The sequence below is a fragment of the Harpia harpyja genome, chromosome 1, assembly GCF_026419915.1.
Source record: "Harpia harpyja isolate bHarHar1 chromosome 1, bHarHar1 primary haplotype, whole genome shotgun sequence".
NCBI classification, from domain to species: Eukaryota; Metazoa; Chordata; class Aves; order Accipitriformes; family Accipitridae; genus Harpia; species Harpia harpyja.
Window position 1 is genome coordinate 90,851,605 of NC_068940.1, and position 21,070 is coordinate 90,872,674.

Genomic DNA, 21,070 nt, shown 5'->3' on the forward strand with positions numbered 1-21,070 from the left:
CATTATCATTCGTAGCTATACAAGCAAGGAAGAGAAAGGGTGGGAAGAGGAAGGAAGCAGAGAAAAAGAAACAAGGAAAAAAAAAATTGAAAAAAATAAAGGAGAGAACCGTTCCCTCAGCGCACACGGGAGAGACTCCCCGGGATCAGCACTTCGATGGCTTCTCGGGCCCCAAGACCGAACCCGCCATCACCCAGAGCAGCTCCGGGAGGCTCCTGCGGACAGGCCGGCCCAGGGGCTTCTCCTCGGCCTCTGCCTGGCCGGCGGAGCCAGCCGGCCGCCTCCGCGCAGCCCTCGCCCTTCGCTGCGAGGGGCTTGCCGGAGAGGCAGCGGCCTGCCACGGCGGCGGGAGGAAGATAAGGCGCTGAGAGGGGACGGGCGGCGGGGACACCCGTGTGGGGCGCGGCGGGCGGACTACGTTTCCCGGCGTGCCCCTGGCGGCCTCGGGGCGGTGCGAGAGGAGAGGAGGCGAGGGGAGGGGAAGGGCGCCTCCGTGGGAGACCTAACATGGGCGCCTGAAGCTGGGGCGAAGGTAGGGGCGGGCTGTGGGCTGGGGTGTTGCTAGGCCGCACTCGGCCCGCGGGGAGAGGCCGGTCCGAGGAGCTGGGCGGGTTGTGCCCAGCCCTGCCGGAGGGGGAGGGCCGGGGCCGGGCACCCCGCCCCGCTGCCGCCGGGGGGTGGCTGCCTATGGCCCGGCGCCTCTCAGCCCTTCTCCCGTGCAGTCGGCTGCAGGCGCCGTGAGGAGGGAGGCTGGGCTGAGCTGAGCCGAGCCCGCCCCGCCGGACGCGGCCCGGCGGCCGAGCAGGAGGCGGCGGGCGGTGAGGGGACGCGACGGGGACATGGCGGAGACCGGCTCCGTGCACGCCACCAGGTTCGAGGCGGCCGTGAAGGTGATCCAGAGCCTGCCCAAAAATGGTGAGTGCGGCTTGGGGGGCGGCGGAGCGGGGGGGGGGGGAGTCCGGTGGCATCGGCGCGGGGCCTGGCCGCCCGGCTGGCACCTGCGAGGCGGGCAGGGCCCGGAGGGCGGGGGGAGGCGAGGCCCCTCTCCTGCCGCCGGCCGCTTCCTCCGGGGCAAGCGGCGCCCGGGCAGGGGCGGTGGCGGTGGCGCGGGCCGCCGGGTGGCTCAGGCCGGGGCGGTAGGGCCGCGCTCCCTCTCCGGCGGCGGCTGGAGAACCGCTGGGGAGCCTCGGTCTTAGTGCTGCCCGTCGGCCTCTCCTGAAGCAACCGCCGGTTCGGGGGCTTCCGAGCCCAGGACAGAAGTTCCGCAGCCAGGCGCCTGGAGGAGGGGGCCTGTCAGCTCCCCGCGGTGCGGGGAACGCCGGGGAAGGGCCTCTGCCCCCCTGAAATCCTGAAGTTGGTTTGCTGGCTTCAGAGCTGTTATCATGAGTTCTCTCTGCTGAAAGAGTTAACAGAACGAAAAAGCAAAAAAAAAAATCGGAATATATTTTTTTGATAAGAGTAATAAAAAAAAATAGTTGGTTATTACATGCGTCATTAATTCTGGTGTAAGTAAAACTGGGTTTGTTGAGGTACTAAGGTAAAGGTCGCTGTAAACTTCTCCTAGTGACTGGAATCGAACCTCAAAGTATTTGATTTAATGGATTGGTTATGAATCTTCCCTGCCAGCTGTTACAGTTTTGTATTTACATTTTCTACCTCTACAAAAGTGTGTTCCACAAAGGAAGAAGAGAAAATAATAACAGGAGATACAGCAAAACTGTTATTGAAAGTGCTGTCAGATACCCAAAGTAAACAAAACCACTGTGGAAGTCTCTGTTTTGGGTTTGTTGTGTTTGGTTTTCATTTGGTTTTGTTGTTTTTTTTGTTTGTTTTGTTTGGTTTTTTTGTTAAGTTCAGGAGTCTTTCAATAAGTTACTGTTTGTAACAGTAAAGTGACTTGCAAGATAGTTTGCTTACTGGGAGCTAAACCTGTCCCTTTAAACTGAGTGAAAGGACACTTGCTTTATATTACTTATTACTCTTTTTTTTTTTTTTTAATTCTAATTGTGGAGTCTGACCTTATGAATAGTAAAGGTTATAGTCCCTTAAACTCAATCTGAAACTTGCTGTTTGTAAAGTAAATATTGTCAGTGGTGCTGGTTTGTGGTAGATGAAGTGAAGATCTTCTCTGTTGACTTAAATTGTACTGCTGTGAATCAGGCTGTAACAAACTGCAGGCTATTTTCTCACAGAATTACTAAGCTTGTAAAATACTCGTTAATATTCTTGATTACAATTTAATTGTATTTTAAAATGCTTTCACTAGGTTCATTCCAGCCAACGAATGAAATGATGCTGAAGTTCTATAGCTTTTATAAGCAAGCAACCCAAGGACCCTGTAACATCCCACGACCTGGATTTTGGGATCCAATTGGTAGATATAAATGGTAACTTTTCATGAGTTATTGTTTTGGTTTAGTTGTGTTTGGTTTTTGGTTTTTGGGGTTTTATTTTTAATGCTTAGAGTGGAGATCTTTAGAAGAGTGGCACTTGGAGGAAGAGTTCAGTGAGTTTATTTCTCTCTTAAAAAAAGAACATTCACAACCTTCGATGCTTGAATTTGTTTTCTGTCTTGCGTTCCGACTTTCTAGCTCAGATAACCTACAACTTCTCAGAGTTGCAGGTGAAAACGTTCCCTTGGGTTCTGCAGGTGGGCAGGTTTTTCTTGAGCAAGCACCATCATGGTACCTCTGCAGTGTCCAATGTTGTAGAGCGAAATTGTAGGTGCTCTGCAGAATGAGTGATGTGGATGAGTGTCTGGAATTCTTCCTTCTCAAGTTGTCACGTATGACATGAGCCCGAAGTAAGTGCTCCTTGACAGCCATTGATACAGCTTTAGGCTCTTGGGGAAAGGTCTGGTTTATGTGTCTTTCTGGCTTGTCTGCTCAGTGGCAGGGCTTCCCACTGTCTGTATTTTCCTTGTGCTGGGAAGACTTCTGATTCATCAAATTGCTAAGATCTGTTTGAAAAGCCATGTGAATGCTTTGCTTATTATATTTTAACAACGATTTGTCCTGAAGAACAAGTATTATTGCTGTCTTTATGGTCATGGTTGTCTTGGGATCTGTGAAATTACTCCTTTGACTTTTTTTCTTTTCTTCTGCTTTCTTCCTTCCTTCCTCCCCAGTCTCCCCAAGTCAAGGTGAAGGGGGGTATCTTTGCAGAGGACTAGGGCACTAAGCTTCCACCCACCTGGTTGGTTGTAGCTGAAATGTGAGCCACCAACCTTGGGGTTTTGCTGTAAGTGGGACAAATACTCTGGCAAGAGGAAGGGATGGTGTCAAATCCAAGTGCAAGACTGAGTAAGGAAATGTTTTATTCCGGTCTGTGTTCTGACAGATTCCTTGTGCAATGCTGATGAATTTGATTGGAGTCTTCTGTCCTGCAGAGTTGGAGAGGGGGAGATTTATTTATTTTTTTTTTTTAGGTCATAAGTAGCTGCTGTAGTAACTGGGGGGGGAGGGCGATGGTTAAACCATTTGCCTGCTAGACTGATGTGTCTTTCCCCAATTGCTAAACTCAAAAGGACAGATTTCTCTTGTAGCCTGTTCTAACTTGCTGACAACTGTTTGTAGGTGCTGGCTGAAGTCTCTGTGCCTGCTCTTTTGCAGTAGCAGAGGGTCTTAAAAAAAAAAAAAAAAATCAACCTAATCAAAAGGGAAATGTGTGTGTGTCTCCTATCTGGGCTTGTTAACAACTTAGAGGATACAAGATCATAGCTGGTCAGTGAGGAACTCTTCAGTCCCCAGGCTGTTCAGTTTGTTGCTTCTTTGTTGATGTACTGCTATGTGATTATCCTAGCAAATTATATATTTGGACTTTAAAAAAAAAAAAAAAGAAATTGTGAATTGTTGTTGCATTTTATTTGTATTGGAGAAACTTCGGGCATTACATAACCGACCTACTTAAGGCCAGGCTAAAAAAATCCAGTAGGCCCTGAAGATACTGAAGCTGTATGCAACTTTTTCCTAGGGATGCTTGGAGTGCCTTGGGAGACATGTCCAAAGAAGAAGCCATGATAGCCTATGTTGAAGAAATGAAGAAGGTAAGTTTACTAATGAGCAGAAAGGATCTTCTAGAACCAATGTTCCAGAAGGAAATTAGGGAACGTGAGGAGGTTCTTGCTGACTGTCAAAGCTCCAAATGCATTATTCCCTACGTGAACTGTTACATTTCAGTACTATACTGTTTGGCCCACGGGGAGAAGAAAACTACGTAGTTCCTTCCAAAGCTGTAGAATTTGGGTTGTTTTCAGAGAAACATGAGAGCTCTAGCTGATATGAAACTTAAATGACAGAGCTAAAGAAAGTGAAGTATTGAGATCATGGTAAAGGAGGCAGTGGGGAAAACAGTGGAACTTAAAGTACAACAACGACAAAAAAAGCTGATTTACTACACACTGCCTCAGTTCTCAGAGTTGAGAGAGGTAAGTGATCCTTATCTTAGGAAGAAAACCAACCTTCCAGAAGGACTTTAGGAGCAAGAGTCTCACTCTTATGACTGGAGACATGACTATAATCAAATATGTAAACTTAATCATCTTTGATTTTTTTTCAAGAAGAACTCAGCAACCTAAATTTTCTGTACTTGTCATGAAAATATTCCGTGTATATTACAGTTGCAGTCAAACAGTTAGAACTGAGTAATTTGGTCTGTCTTTTGTGGAATAGATGTGTAACTTGTAAATAGTCATAGTTACTATATTAAGCAGGAATTGCAGCATTAACTAAAGTAAACATTCAGAATTAAAGATTCTTGTCTTTTATTAACTAACCCTTTTCACTGCAGTCTTTTCACTGAAGCTCTTCTAGGTGGCCTTACCAGTTTAAAGATTATTTACTGTCAATCTGGATAAAAGTATAATTGTAATTTAGTAATATAATGAGATTAGCATCAAGGAGAGAAAATGTAAGTTCTACTCCGAGTACACTTGCTTTTGACCTCAGCCACTAACTTGACATTGAACTCGTAACATGTTTAATGATTGATACAACAAAAACTTTTACTAGGTGAGGAGCTGGAGTCTGACTACTGTTCTTTTTCCTGTCTGTAATTTTGGTGGTATTACTGTAGCTGCTTTAAAATGAAAAATAAACTAATCCAGAAAACACAGAAGGCCAAATATTATTCATTTGGTCAAAAATCCACTAAATTTTAATAATTCATTTTGAATGTGTGCCACAAGATTTAGTGCTTCATTACAAATCTTGGATTCAGAATGTGTTAATACTTCAGTAGAGTACCTTGTTTTTTTTCAGTGCAGTAACTGGCTTGGTTAGGACACTAAAACTAAGTGAAACTGCAATGTTTGTTCTAAGAAAACCCTAGTAAGCCTCCTGTGAGGAAGTCTACTTACTTGACCCTAATGAAGCACAAATATTCTGCCTCTGTACAGATTACATGTAAGGATTGGAGAGCAAATGACTTCTTGCCTCGCTCAGCTTTGAAACTGGGCAATCTGTTTACCCTGCTTTGGTGCTGTTTCAGCTCTCACATTTGAAATACCAGCTTCAGCTTTTCCCAACCCATTTAATTCTGCTTGAAATGTCAATGGAAGTGCATTTCAAATGGATCCACTGGGTTGTTCTATCAGCACATACTGCACTAATCCTTGTGTTACTGTGGGCATTCTGCTGTTGCTGCATAGGTATCCATATCTAAGGGGGCAAAAAACCACTTGTACACTGGTATCACAGGACTGTGTTTAAGGGTGTATAAGATTGCCGTATCCCACCCCCTGCCCCTGGGGCATGTCCCTAGCATTTGCACATTGTGTTTGGGCTATACATGCATCAGATGACCCTGTCACAAGATACTTTTATTTCCCTTCATGGGGTAGCCTTGAAAATTGCAGCTGTTGAGGAATGTGTCTGGGTGAGGTTTTGAGGTGCTGGTGGGAGATGACCAAACGTGTCTTAGTCTTAGCTAAGATCAATCTGAGCTCAGGTGCATTTTGTATATGGTTAATTTATCTTCCAAGTAGCATTTCTGAAATTTTATATTGCAATACTGTTTAAACTCATTTATTTACACTTCAGATATATTGTTTTGTTATATATTAGAAATGAGTGATATCTTAGAATAAAGAAGTGTTAACACTATATGGTGTTTCTAATTTAAAACAAGAGTCTTCATATATGCATTGTCTGACATCCAAAGAAAACAGTAGTTCAGGATATGTAATTGTCGTAGTTTAACTTACTTTGCACTTTCAGATTTTAAGATTGCATGTTATGCCTAGTGGCTATATAAGTAAGCAATTTTTTTTTTTTTTTGTGGTAGTATATGTTCTTTTCTTGCTCACCTAAAAGCTAACAGTTACAAAACTCTTACTTTAACAGAAATTGTGTGGTAAGATTCTAAGAATTGCTCCAAGTTGCAGAGAGTATATTGAGGTGTGTTTAGATGAAGAACAGTTAATGTGCAGACATCATAGATATGCACAGATGAAACTTTACAGTGCAGACTATAGAAGTAAATACATAGCAAATACAAGTGTTATTCTAGAATAGGTTTCTTGTTTCTCTCAATGGTATTGAAGTTAAAAAAAAAAAAATAAAAAAAATCACAAAACTGTCCTGTCTCTGGTTCATATCCAGCTCTGTATCTGAGCACTGAGCATTTCTTTCTAACAAATATGGAATGAATTATATTCACTGAATAGATCAGAGAAGTGGCAATGAAAATGCACTTTGATAGGATCGTTGTCTCTTGGTATCCTTGATTGATTTGCAAGTGTTGACTTGTTACATGCTGGCCTGCTTGGAGCTCCTGTTTTGTGAAGTAATTCTGTAGCTTTTGCTTCTACTACTTAGTGATGTCCTTGGTGCTTTTGAGCAGCGTGTTCTGTGGCAACTTGTACCTCCATCTGTTGCTTTCTTAGTGCTCTTCTGGAGGAAGAGGTGTACTGTAGCGGTTAGTTTGCTTCTACCTGAATGGCTTCCTATAGCTATTGTCTCTTTTAAATAATAATTTAAAAAGTAGAGCATGAAAGAGGAACAAAGCTATTGGCAAAAAGCTTGGTTGAAAGGACTTAAACTAGAATGGGACAATAATATTGTATGCTTTTAAAATAATGTTAAATTATTGAATCTCCTCTGTTTAATCTATTTTAGGTTTAAGATTTTGCATTCCTATCAGATGATCAATGGTATTGGTTTTGTAATTTAAAATGAAGGATTTTTAATCAAAGGAAAAGCTCCAAATGACTTCAAGAGCAGAATTTGGTTCTAGTTTGCTCTGCTAAGTATGTCTTTGCACTGTCCCAGTTTTGCTCTATTCTGTCCATTTTGTTGTTTGGGTCTAGATGGATCCAGTAGAGCACTTTTGATCTGCTCTTTACATTCCATTGAAGATGGCAGGGTTTGACAAATACGAAGAATCCTCTAAGAAAAAAAGTCTTTCAGTTTCGTTTTCTCTGTGGGAAGACTTGTCTATAAAATAAATTGCATCAGATAACAGCAGCCTGTTGAACTTTGAGTCGGTTTAGTTTGAAATTGCTGAAATAATGGATTCCAAGGTCTACTAATACTGTGTGGAGGCGGTCCTTTAGTGATGGCAAATGCATTAGCTCTCCTGTCTTCTCTTCACCTAACAAAAGTTAATACAGCTAGTTAAGATTATTTTTTGGTAAATTAGGTTTATGTTGTTTTCTTTAGTAAAAAAAAAAAAGCCAAAAACACCACTAAAAAATCAGAATAACGTGTTAAGTGACTTAGTGAAATGCTACTGAGTTTTACAATGACCAGCAGTTTCTAAAATCAGTTGAAATGAATGAATCATTGAAATGCTGTTTCATAAGATGCTTCGTATTTTGGACTTGTGCAGATTCTTGAGAGTATGCCAATGACGGACAAAGTTGAAGAATTACTGCAAGTAATAGGCCCGTTCTATGAAATAGTAGAAGATAAAAAGAACAGAGGATCTGACCTAACCTCAGGTTCGGACAAATAACTTCCTTTGTACTACTAATAATCACAACTCCAGATTTCTTTTGGCTTGTTTTCTATAAATGATTTTAAAGCTAAACGTTGCATCTTTCTGTTCATTCTCTTTACCATATGGCAGTTCGAATGGAGAAAGTCTCTAAGTATTTGGAAGGTAGGAATAATAAATTATGTGTATGTCCATCTTTTCCATTGTTTTTGGTGCTGTAGTAACATCCTGCTAACACTTGTGACTTCTGGGCTTGCCACCTCATTAGGCTGGATTTTGTTTTATTTTGCTTTTGAGGTACAAAACAAAGTCAGACCTAGGAAGCTGCCTTTTTAGTCCCTGTCTACAGGCTTTTTGAGCTGCTGAAGGAAGCCTCTTCCTGAAAAAAGGAGAGTATTTAAAACAAACAGCTCCCCCAACCACATCTAGTTTCTGCCTTTCCGTTAATAAAAGGAACAACTATTTGAAATGTGTACTGCTACATCCTGATGTAGCTGTGGATTATCAAACAGCATGGAGAGCTGGTAATCCAGGTCTGTCATCAGATCTAAAATAAGAAAAAAAAAAAAATCCACAATCAAAATCCATGCTTTTTTAATCATGGTTTCTCTAATACATACAAAATCTAAGATGGGTTTGTGAAACTTTCAAGTTAAGTTTTCTGACGCTCAAGTTCATGAAGGGAATACCTATTTAAACATTTTAAATCTCTGACAAGTGGCAAACCTAGTGGTGTCATAGCTGCATAAAAATCAGTGTGGTGATTTTTATTTAGCAATACCATTGTGAGAATGTTTTGATAATAAGTTATTATGTTACAGGTAATGTGTTCATAAGGTTGTAATGTAAGGCTTACAGTTGTTTAAATCTGGCTTAATATTACAGTTAAGTTTTGTCATGTTGCATTTCAATTTTTGGAACAGTTTTTAAAAAACAAACCATTGCACAAATTAATTGACTTAATGTGTTTAAGAAGTAGGAGTCAGCTGGTTAAGTTGCCTTTTGTGTGTGGCTTTTTTTCCCCCACCTTAAAGGAACATAGTTTTGAGTTTTGGTAACAAGTCTCAGAGAAACAGAAATAGTTTTTCATTGTTTTTGAGGAAAGGTAATGGTAGAAGTTTTTAAACGGCCATTTTGAAAGCTCTGTGACTTTTTTCTCAATTAAAATTGTGTATGCTTTATGTCTGGGATTTAATGAGCTTGCCTGACAGCTGGATTGACGGGCAAGATTATAAGAGTATCAGTAGATTCAGGTCAGTGATCTGTGTAATAAGGATTTACTTGGACTTGGTGTCTGTGGCACAGTGCCAAAAGCCACTTCTTGAAAAAGTGTCTTATCTAGGCAAACAGAGAATCACAGAAGTTAAACCGTACCTGTTTCAATGACAAATTTAGCATACTTCTTTTTTTAAAGAGGCAGCTTAAACACAAGGCAGTGTAAATAGAATAGCAAATTTTCTGTCAGTGTTGCAATAAATCTGGTGATGTGTCGTCATTTGTACGGTTTAAAGCTGCAACATCTAATTATGCCACAATGAATTAAGACAGAATTTTTGCAAAGTCTGTTGTATGTTATAACTTTACCATTGCATTTAAGACTTTGAAACCTTTTCTTCAGCGCTCTTACCACTTTCCCAATTAAAAGTAAAGCTGGAAATAATTATTATTGTTTACAGTACAGGTCTCAAAATGTTTCACAGAAGTATGGAAGCATGACTACCTTCAGTCTTCCAGATGCATGCTAAGGAATAGAACCAATGTGCCCAAGTCTGTGTTTGAGATGATGTAGGCACTGGTGACAATACTGTTAAAAATTGACACATGGTTATGTGTTGATTGTGTTTGTTCCTTCAGTCCTGTTTCTTCCCCTGCCCCCAAGCCCCTACTCTGTAGTTTCCATTGTGGAAGGTGTTTTTTCATGGACAGGCAATTGGTATGTTCTGGAAACTGGGACCCTTCTCTTGAGTCTCTTACTTCATACTATACTCCCCCCATCTTCTGGCCCATTCTTTTTTGAGTTTGCCTTCCATTCTTCTTCCATCACATTTTAATCTGTATGAAGATTATTATCTAATTGTTTAAGAATTGCATGCCACTTCCTCAAAATCAACAGTATTCTTGAATTAGTTTAACAGATTGGAAGTTTAGTGAACATCAGCTATGGCTGGTGTATTGTCTCTAGCAGATTGGCCTCAACAGAAAAGTGTAGCTCTTTAAAATTGAATTTCTACTCCTTATGCTTTCATTGAAAATGTTAAATATAAACAATTGAAATACTGTCTTCCTGAATCAATAGAGCTTGTGGCTCTCCTTAATAAAGAGCACTGAAGCCTGACATGCCAGCATTAAAATGACTTGTAACATCTACTAGACAGCTAGGACAAACTTGGATCCATGGGTTATAAATATCCAGACTTAGATGTGTTGTAAAGAAGGGAAAATGGAGAATTCCCTCAATAGGCTGAGCAAATCTGAGTGGTATTTCAAAAGCATGTAACCTGGGTGGTGTTTTGAAAGCTCATCCTGCAGCTGTGTGAGAAGCTTAGGTTCTCTAGAAAGTTCAGTCAGTAGTCTCTTTCTGACAGGTATGAAGTACTTCTTTGTATAGAAAATTATTAAATTATTTTCAGGTACATAAAATACTAGACATCAAAGAAGAAAGTGGGCTCTTAGTTGTCATGGTGCTGTAGAAGAGAATAGGTAACTTGCAGTATTACAGAAGGACCCTTTTGTTTGCAGCTGCTGGAAGAGTAGAGGGCGGACTGTCAGCTAAGGTGGGGGGGTGCTTTAGAAGAACAACCTTTTAACTTTTTGCACTTGCTAATAAATGCACAAGAAATCTGATGTCCAGGGTAATGCTAAAAAGACAAAGAAGCTTCAAAATACCATTGCTCAGTGAATTTGAAATTATCAGAACGGGCATTCAAGCTTTTTTGTTATGTTATACCCGAAGAAGCCAAAGGTAGGCTAGAATTGGCACCCTACTGATCTGATACTGGATGAAAAATACTGAGAGTTTCAGAGCCAACTCATCCTTCTGAATGTTTCCTTGAGAATGTTTGTGGATGTTTTCTTTTTTCTGAATGTGAGTAAATCCAAAGGGGAGCAAGAAAATCCCTACCTGACAGGCCTGCACAAAGTTACCTCAACAGCCAAGCAAAGTATCTGGAAATTTTTCACAATTCAGTAGAATCTTCCTGTGTAGTCTTTCTGCTTTGTGATAAGGCATTTAATCAGTTTTAAAATTTAAAATCCTACTAAATAAAGATGACCCTTTGCCTTTATACTGAGTAGTAGTACTCTTTGTAAGCCTTTGTGAAGACTAAATATTGCTTCCGGTAATGACAAGTTATGCACTGCAGAGGCTGTGGAAAGTTTCAGCATTGTAATACTCCTAAACTTTGTCATGGTAACAAGTGTTTCTCTCCTGAAGACTTTGCTCCCAGCTGTATTGCAATTGCACCAGGTGGAGCCCTACCGAAGTAAGGTGACTTGTATTGCTGCATATGCTGGCTTTGGGCAGCGCTGATTGCAGTGTAGCATGTTTGTGCTAGGAGCCCATACAGGGCATTGCTTCAGTAGCAGCTTGTGTGAATGGCAGAAGTTGGCCTCACAGGCAGATACAGCTATTTAAGTTTGCTCAGTGTCTTCCTGCATTGGATATGGGAGCTAGGTTTAAAAGACAGTGCTCACTGAGGTCTGTGTGCTTTTAGAACAAGCAAATACATGTAAACACTTCTATTTCAAAGACAGTAGTTAGTACAGGACATAGGTAAGCTTGGAGGGGATGATTGCACTTGAAAAAAGTGAATCTGTTCCTAATTATTACTTTCCAGCTAGAAACTTTCCAGCTTATTCTTACTCGTAAGATGCAATATTTTTTTCCAACTGCGCTTCTGTAGATTGCATATGATTAGTTTCTCTTTTCAAATAGTTTTTTTCCTCAAAGATCTTCTCATGTTATTTTCAACATATATGCTTTGTAATGGAGCATTTGGTGGCACGCTTTTCCTGCTTGTGTGTGGGCCTCTTCTGTGAAACACCCTCTGTTTGGTTCATAAGCTCACTTTTTCATTTCTCTTTGACTTCAAATATACTTGCTAAACTGATTTCCTTCCTTCTCCTTCGTCTTTTCCTCAGTAGGATTTTTAAGGAGCTCAATGGCTGTGAATCTTAATGCTTTGTAAGAAGAGGAAAAAGAGCTAAAATCCGTGTTACTCTGAAATTGCTGTGGTTTAGTAGGATATGTTGGATGGGTGGCAGCACCACAGCGAGGAGGTGCATTAAGGCAGGGCAAGCATGGGGCAGGAGGAGCTGGTGGGTGGGTGAGAGAAGTTTTTAAAATTCCATCCTTTAAACTTTTTCTCCTCTTCTAGTTTCCAATGATAAGGTAACAGCTGTAGTCAAGGTTACAGATTATATTCAGGGAGGCTAGTGTGACATTTATTATGCAAATATTTTTGTTAATATCTCAGTAGTTTAATAGCTTACCTTCAGAGGCATCTAGAACATTTGCTGCAGTGTTTGCTGCAGGATGGGATTGTTACAGGATTAAGGGCTGGACCAGCAAGTGCCAAAGTCAGTGGAGAGTCTCAGTGAGATGTGGATCAGTGTCTCAAGTTGTGGCTTGTCCTGTTGCAATATATACGTGCTTCAGGCTTTCCAGTTCAAATCTGAGTATACTTTGTGATTTGACTTCAAACTGATGGTTTTATGCCAGTACTGTCTAACAATGTTGGAAATTAGGACAGAGCATCAGTATAGCTCAAGCCTGAGGATATCAACAGCTCCACTCATACTGAGTAGTAGAGAATATATCACCACAGGGTGAGCAGCAGAGTATTCAAATGTGAAAATGTAAGAATAAAAATTGTTTCTTTCCAAGTGGAGAGAGCTAAGAGAAGCTTTATTCCATGAAAAGACAAGACTGTCTGTTTCATGCTGGATTGAGTCAACAGTAACAGGTTTTGTGCATAACTGGTTGTTGGACCTGGATTTTTTTCTTCCAGCCAGACAACAGTTCCCTGCAAAAGGGAAAATAAGTTGTCAAAAGCTCTTCAGGTTTTGAGAATCTAGCAGATGTACCCAGTTGCTATAAAATGTTGGTCTTATATTTGAGAGGTCTTGCGATGAGAGAACTGAAATCCAGATTTCTCACAGCTGTGTTCTTTGTAGCTTGTCTGTATAGAAGTAGTAGTAGACAGAGGTATGGGAGGTGGGGAAGAACAGATGTAGGTAGTCATATCTTGAGTGCTCAGAAAAGTGCCCAATGGGTATGAGCTGGTGTTTCATGCATAACTTTGTTATAGCAAAAATAATTACTTTAATTATAGCCTCTAAGATATATGGAAAAGCCATCTGTGTTATCTGTGAGGCTGTCTTTAATATGGGCATTGTAAAAGGGTGTTCAGCTGAGAGCCTTGGAGTAGGTGGCAGGAGAATATAATCTTAATATTATTTCCTGTTTGGTTTTTTTCTTGTACAGGGCAAACCAATTTTTGTTTCAGGCTACAGTATTATAGACCAGAGTTTCTGCACTGTAGGTGACTCAGCAATGTGGTTTTCTGTTGCTTTCAAGCATAATTCATTTTTCTTTAAAGGGTTCCGAGTTCACTGTGTTCATGTTTTGTATTTTCTGGGACAAAACTCTAGAGTGTAATGCTCCTCTCTACTTGCCATGCAAAGTAAAAGTTCCAAATGTTGATTCTCTCTGTTCTACACAGAACAGAGCTTAGCAAGTCCTGCTCATTCTCCCAGAGGGAAATAGTAGCAGACATGGGGACATCCTGGATTCTGGAATGATCTTATTATTCTTGCAGGTTACTATAAATATCTAAGAAGCAGATATTCTTTGTGTTCATTTTCACATGATTGTTGGCTAAGGTGTTGACAGCAAGTTGGCAAAGCCTGGATCCATTGGTCTCGCTGCACATGCACCATGTAACTGAGCTGCGTGTGCTTGGTGGCCCTGTACTCTGGATGTCTCGTGGCCTTTGTGGAACTACCTGCCAGTGCTGGGAATGCCTATGGGGCAACTGCTGTTCTCCCTGGGCTGCTCTCTGTCAGGAAATCGTAGGCAGGTTGTCTTTACTGGCAGAAGGCTCAGGGGTGACAGGGAGGAGGGAAATGTATCTAAGTCAACCCCCAAATTGGTAACCTTATTTATATGGAAAGTATTCTGAAAAATTCAAGGGAACAGGTACTGATAACATGGGTGGAGATGAGAAACTTTGTAGATACTGAAGAGAGAAGTGTAAAGGTCCAGGACGACTAGTCAGTAATCCTAAATACCATACTTGCAAGTTAATATAAATGTCTAAGCTGCTGCTATTGTCTGAATTCGTTCTTATCCACAAACTATTGTTTTGATGTTTATAAATGTAAACAAAGACATGGATACTGTTGATTAAATTGTTTTTTGAAATACAGTGGCATCTCTTCGAGTGTAACAGCTTGAAAAGCACATGAGCGGAGAGAGGAATGCTGAGAAGACAAGGCTGTAGTCTTTTGGAGTATATTAAAAGAAAAATAAAAAGGAGGAGAGGCTTCTTTTTCTCTGTTGTAGTAAAGTTTATGAAGACTAAATAACAAGGAAAACCGTATAGAGGAAGATCTGGCTGCCACAATCTGTGTGCTTAGGGAATACATTTTTCAGAGAACTTACACTTAATGCCCTTAAAATTAAAAGTGATAAAACAGTGGTAGTTAAAGTAAGGTATTTTATATTTTTCTGTCTCTATTTTTGACAGACCTGTCTAAAATATCTTTTTATTTGTGATGGCAGCTCATTTGAGTACTGTAGAACAGATGTTACAGAGCAGGCTGGGCCCCTGGAAATTTTCTTTGTAGTGTGCTATATTAAAGAGAATGGAAGGAAATGAGGGTATAGAAACTCTCGTTCCTCTAGCTGAAGAGCTTATTGCTCCCAGATGCTTGCATGTACCCCTCCTTTCTCACTGTGATCACTCCTTGCAATGAACTCCTTGCAGAATTGGGATACATCAGTTTCAAAAACAAGGTGGAGATTTGTGTAACTGAGTGTATTGGAAATAGAATCATAGAATCATTTAGGTTGGAAAAGACCTTCAAGATCATCGAGTCCAACCATCAACCATGCCCACTAAACCATGTCCTGAAGTACCCTGTCTACTTGCTTTTTGAATACCTCCAGGGATGGTGACTCAACCACTTCCCTGGGCAGCCTATTCCAATGTCTGAAATGGCACAACGTGGTTGCATAAACTTGGAATTGAAGCAGGGAGCGTACTTGGATCAGTAGCAAGCATGAAACATCAGGTTGTGATGGCAAGAAAAGAATTCTAGTTACCTGATTATCAAAACAATTTTGTACAGCATATAGGTCTCTCTGAGACTTAAATTTTGACAGAGCTTGAGTTTACTTAAATGCAGGAGTGCAAGGAGATCCTTATATAAGGTGATGTAAGTGTAGATTGTGAAATAATCTTTTGGTGGCTAAGATTTTGCTGCTATTGAACAGATAGTAAAGTTATGGTATTTTACAAAAGCACATCATTTTTATTAAATGATGAGGGTGTATACAGCTAGTTAAATGTTTTATGATGTTTCACCTGCTGTTGTAGACTGTTTCCTGATTACTGGTATTTGCAAAGAACGAAAGAGGCTGTAGGACTTGTGTGCAGATATTGTGTTGTGCTGAGCCAACCATCAGTACAGCTCCAGCAGTGCATGTTGATTTTGTATAAGAATTATGTGCCTGTTCAGAAAACCAAAAATACAAGGCATCTGAGAAAAACCTGCTAGGCTAGGTTTTCTTTGTAAAATGACCCTCGAGCTGGGGCAGATCCACAGAGGCATTTAAGCTCCTAACTCCCATCTGGGTAACAAAAATTGCCTTGAAATATGGGGGGAGTTAGAAATCAAATATATATTTCTGATAAGCGTTACCCTGTTATACATATCATTGAGAAGAATTGTAGTGCTGCCTTTAAAGAAATATATTTAGAATTGCTCTTGGGAAATCTCTTAATAGAGCTGGCACAAGAAAATAAACATCTACTGAAAGCTTGTAGAGAGGCTGTGTGTCTATTCTTCACATCCTTTCCATCTTGCCATTTTCTTCTGTTAAATTCTTCTTCCTTCTGTTTGCATGTTGTTACTGTTAGCACAGCTTTTATTATATAGCATTAAAAAAACCAAACAATCCAGGCTTTTACAGTTGAATATAACTCCTTGTACAGCTACAGAGCAGTACAGCTTTCCAGTACTCCATCACAAATCTCAGTTTGGTGTTGTAGGCAGTGAGATGAGAATAATAAACCAAGAGGGATTCTACAGTATCTAAATCAGGGCAACAGAAAAAGCTACTAACATTTTGCCTGCAGTTGAAGTAGATAAACAGAAAGAATAAAGGGATGGTGAATGGGTGGGATTAGCACAAAGCAAATAAGGTCTTGACTGGCTTGCTTGACTCTTATCGTTTGTATTAAAAGATATGTTCCTCAGGAAGTAGCCATTAACCTACCAACAAGGACTGCAGAAGTCACTGCTAGTTGGCTCTGTTTAGTCTTTAACCCTATCACCATCATTGCTGGTTTCTTAGCAGATACTCAGAGTAACAAGGGGGACAGCAGCAAACCGTGGTTTTACCATGTAGTAAAAGCAACTGGGGATGGACCTGATGAGGATAGCAGCGTTAAGGGTTCTGAGGACAAGTACACAATTAAGTGTGGTATTTCAAGTGGCCAAAACTCTGCACAATGCTGCGTTCTTCAGTTGGCATCAAAGCAATGCCCCTTCATGGTCTTTAGGAGCACTGTTGCTAAGAGTGACTTTGTGGAAGAAATATGATCCTGATGGATTTCAGTTATTTAGGTGTCCCATGGCATGATACCATAAATCTCTTACTGTTGATACTTTCCCTCAGTTCCACCTCTATTTAAATACATGCGATGTATCACTTAGAAGTTTCCCCAAATGAATAATCTCCTTACTGAAATTAAGTGAAGAGAGAACATGCTTGAATATTCAAAGACCTTCCCTTAAAAAAGAAAAAAAGTAAACTTAAGAAAAAAGCTTATGGTATAGCTGGGGCTTTTTACACTATTTCTGGTAGGCTGAGGAGCTTTACAGTTTTAATTTGCCATCCTTCACAGCTAAATGTTGCTCCTAGTCTTGTCTTTCCTGTTTACTCCCACAACTGGGTAGGACACATGGATAGTTGTGCCCCCACCCCCTTTTTGTTTCAAAGGGAAGGGTGATCCCTGCCTTGCCATGCCAAGGGAGCTGTGCCTGTGCTTCATGATCATGCTGTGATATCTGCTGCTACCTTATCCTCCTCACACTGCTGCTTCTCAGAAAAACATCTTGAGAATTGGGTTTCACAATAAATGCTTATGAGAAATAAACTGGGAATATGTTGGGATTTTTCTTTTGTGAAACAAATTTCCTTGCAAATAAGAGGTGGTGTTCAGTGAGGAGAAAATGAGCATGTGATCACTTATGTTCTTGTAGTCTATAAGACAGACTGTAGCTTTTCCAGTTTTCTTTTTACAGTAGAGAAGTGTTGGGTTTTTTTAGTCTTCAGATAAAAGGTTGGATTAAATCAATCCAAAACAGTGATGCAGGGTGCCCACAGAAACCTTGCCTTGCAGTAAAACTAAGGTGAACAGCATATTTAACATATTCATTATTTCTATACAAGAAATCAAGTTATTTTGTTGTCTCCCTGTCCCCCCTGTCCCATTTGCCCCCCCCCCCCCCTTTTTTTTTAAAGCACTATGGATAAGCTTTGAAACTAGAGGAATGTGGGAAGGCTCTTATTAAAGCAGAAAACACTTAGCTCTAAATTACCATGCAGCAAAGAAAGTAGCTGAGCTGGTTTGGCAACTCTGTTATAATTGGTTATTATTTTGCTGTTTAAGGCTAAGCCTAAAATGTAAGAATTAATCTTTCAAGGTTCTGACAAGGGAATGTAAAAATTATACAAATGGAATGCTGTGGTGACAATTACAACAGGCAGACTTCAGCCTTGGAATCAACATGTAAAATGTGCAAGTGTTTCACAGAACCTGTCCCCAATTTGTACCTTAATCACTCCATCCTAACATAGGAGGCTTAAATGATCATAAGGATGTATTTAACCATATTTTTTTACAGGAGGTGGTATAATTGTCCCTTAAATTCTCCATATTTTTAAAGGATCTTTACCTCACAATTCTTTGCACAGTCAGAGTAAACTGTGATCCTTGGAGTGAGCAAAGATGTGGAAAACGAGGATTTAGCAGTTACTTTGTCTATTTTAAGATATTTTTAAAAAATATTTATGTAATTAGACATGCAAACAAATGCTCAGTGTATTTATTCCATCATCCTTTTCACTGAAATCAGAGAATTTATTTCCGTATGCCCTTTGCCAGATAAAGATCTGTATAAACTTGAGTCGTCTTACCACATTTTGCATCTGCTTAAATCATTGCAGGAGAAGATGCACGGGATATTGTATTTACCTCCTTATGTGAGAATCCAGCTGCTCGTGTAATTGGATAGAATGTTTTAAAATTTGCCTTTGAGTTGAGAGCAGTTTTGAAGCATTTCAGGCTAAAAGGGAACTTCTATAAAAATGCTGACTTCTGGGTTTAAAAGGACATGGCCACATTGGTCCTAGATAAACATTACTGCAGCTATACCATAAATATGGGTAATAGTCTTGGTATGAGACTTGGTAGTAAAAGTGGCCTGCTGTCTCCTTCCAGTAGGCTTCCTCAGAATCATTGAGAATCTCTTCACCAGTAGTCACGCACTCTGTGGTGAGCCACAGAAGAGAGACATTAAACCAGTTAAGGAAGAGCTTACAGAAGTAAAGATGGCATTATTTGGTACATCTTCTAATATGGAAATACTTCTGTAGAACTATGACTAATAGTTGGGGGGAGGGGGTTGTATGTTTGTTTCTTTTAAAATACTTTTTTTTTTTTCCTCTTCGAATTTTTGCTTAGACCTGAGTAATGTCATGAATTCTACTCCAAATATAAAGGCTGTGAATGGGAAAGCTGAAAGTAGTGATAGTGGAGCAGAATCAGAAGAAGAAGGGCTTCGTGAAGAGGAAGAAAAAGAACTGCAGCTAAATGGAAAGGGTATGTTTTCTGCACTTGGACCATTGTCTCTTCCAAAGTTATTCTTAACCACCTAAGTGGCAGAAAATCCCAAAGGATCATGAATGCTGTACTTCAGGAGAACTAGATTCAAATACCCGTGGATGTGTGGTAAAAAATGGCAGCATCACAACCTGGGTTATAAGATTTAGAATTAGTACAAATTTGTGAACTATGCCATACAATTTTTGACTCGGCTAGAAAGTTCTGTTGGTAGGTTAGCTAAAAGTCTATACCCTGTATTGTTTTAGGTTTTGTTGCCAGTGCTGTTTGTAAGAGCTGTGAATGGCTACGTGGGCTGTAACAGTGTCATTGAAATCACTTTTCTTTTTCCAGAGAAAATAAAACAGAACTTTCAGTGAGATTTGTTGAGGGGGTCCATAAAGTTTTGAGAAATACCAGCATCAAGTGAAAACCGAATGAAATGACATATTTAAAATTCTATACAGTTTTTTTCCTCCAAGGACATTAGGATTATTATTTAATTTATCAGAGAGGCTTACTTTGGATTTGCTTACTTATGTTTTAAATATCATCTGCTCTTTATGCAAATTAAAATTTATATTTACACTTATTAGAAGAACAGAACAATCCCTGTGAATGTGAATCTAGGAGCATTTATATATTTTGTTCTGCAGACCCATTGTACATACAGTCCATTAGAAAGTTAGCTACTTAAAGAAATAGGTTTTGAGCTATTAGGTGCGTAGCTTTCTATTTGCAAGGTGTTCTTGTTCTTTTACAGACTATAAGAATGTGAAACCAGAATCAGCAGCTGCTAAGGATTTGGAAAGTATTGTTACTAATGGCTGTTACAAGGACAGCTTTATCCCAGATATGCAGAATGGCATCCAGACCAAATCTGCCCTGAATGGCTTGAACCTGGAGGAAGAAATAAAGAAAATAGAGCCAAGCCTAGAAATAGCTAATAACAGTGCTCACCAAGGTATTGTCCTTGCAAGACCACGTTTTCATTTGCACGTGTTTGTCATGGAAAATATTTCTTTTCTTGAAAGCTTAATCCTGGGATTCAGAGACTAGCAATGGTGTCTTTCAGTCTTAGAAACCAGAAGAAAGAATACTCAAAAAAAAAAAAAATCAAATTTAATACCAGTTTAAAATAAGGCTTTCTTTCAGGATGTCCTACAGAAAGAGAAATGAATTCAGAGACAGAGAGGCCCCAAACCACAGAAATACAATTGTTTTCTTTTAAAATTATTATACTACCTATGCAAATACTATTTGCCTTTGAAAGCTAGTTTGTAGTGAAATGAAAAATCTTATTTGTCATTCTCAAAGGCTGAACATATTATAAACTCCAGTTTGTTGAAACTGAAGTGTAAATATGTCTTTTGAAAAATAACAGATAACTTTAGGCAAAACTGCTTTATACTGAGCTTAGGAGGGAGAATGGAATGAACAAGGTAAAATTAAAATTATTGACTTCTAATGCAGAAATGCCAATATGAGGTATAGTTTTCCCATTAGGAAAAGTTTTATATAATTCCTATATTAATATAACTTCTTTATTCAGAATCTAACTTTAGGATGACAATCATAGGTAAAAGGGGGATGAGTTGAAGCTCACCGAGACATTTTAACTCATTGTTTTAGTCTTTGCCAGGATTGGCTCACATTTACAAAGTACGTGTCCTTTCCATACAGGCGCAAATGAAGAGAATACTGAAGAGGTCTCAGCAACTCAGCACTTAACCAGTGATTCAGACAGTGAAGTTTATTGCGACTCTATGGAACAACTTGGACTAGAAGAGGTAGGGGCTTAGTATTCCTAGGTGTATTTTGAAACTGCTATGCTTATTTTTAAATAGATTCCTATCTGTCCGGTGAACCTGGACATGCAGAGGTGAATGAAATAAGTCAGGCATACCTTTCTCCTGTTTGGACTGCTGTTTTTTGTTCTTTTTATTGTCAATCTTTTACAACTTGGTTATTACTGGTCTAAAAGCCTTGAAATTTTTGCCCTCAGTGAATGTGAGGGGAAG

At 39.9% G+C, this 21,070-nt stretch overlaps 1 protein-coding gene across 7 annotated transcripts in view; it reads left to right on the plus strand.

Moving 5' to 3' along the window:
* Positions 1-548: 548 nt before the first annotated feature.
* Positions 549-21,070, plus strand: part of ACBD5 (acyl-CoA binding domain containing 5) — a 53,522-nt gene continuing 33,000 nt past the window's right edge. For 4 of the 7 annotated variants that reach the window (XM_052804809.1, XM_052804832.1, XM_052804839.1 and 1 more), the window contains exons 1-8: positions 549-915; positions 2,267-2,387; positions 3,973-4,045; positions 7,828-7,939; positions 8,068-8,100; positions 18,912-19,049; positions 19,813-20,013; positions 20,733-20,839. In XM_052804809.1, the coding sequence (XP_052660769.1) occupies positions 840-915; positions 2,267-2,387; positions 3,973-4,045; positions 7,828-7,939; positions 8,068-8,100; positions 18,912-19,049; positions 19,813-20,013; positions 20,733-20,839 (861 nt within the window). In that variant the 5' untranslated portion in view covers positions 549-839. The remainder of the gene's footprint in view (positions 916-2,266; positions 2,388-3,972; positions 4,046-7,827; positions 7,940-8,067; positions 8,101-18,911; positions 19,050-19,812; positions 20,014-20,732; positions 20,840-21,070) is intronic. The other 3 variants (XM_052804824.1, XM_052804847.1, XM_052804856.1) reach the window with 3 other exon arrangements.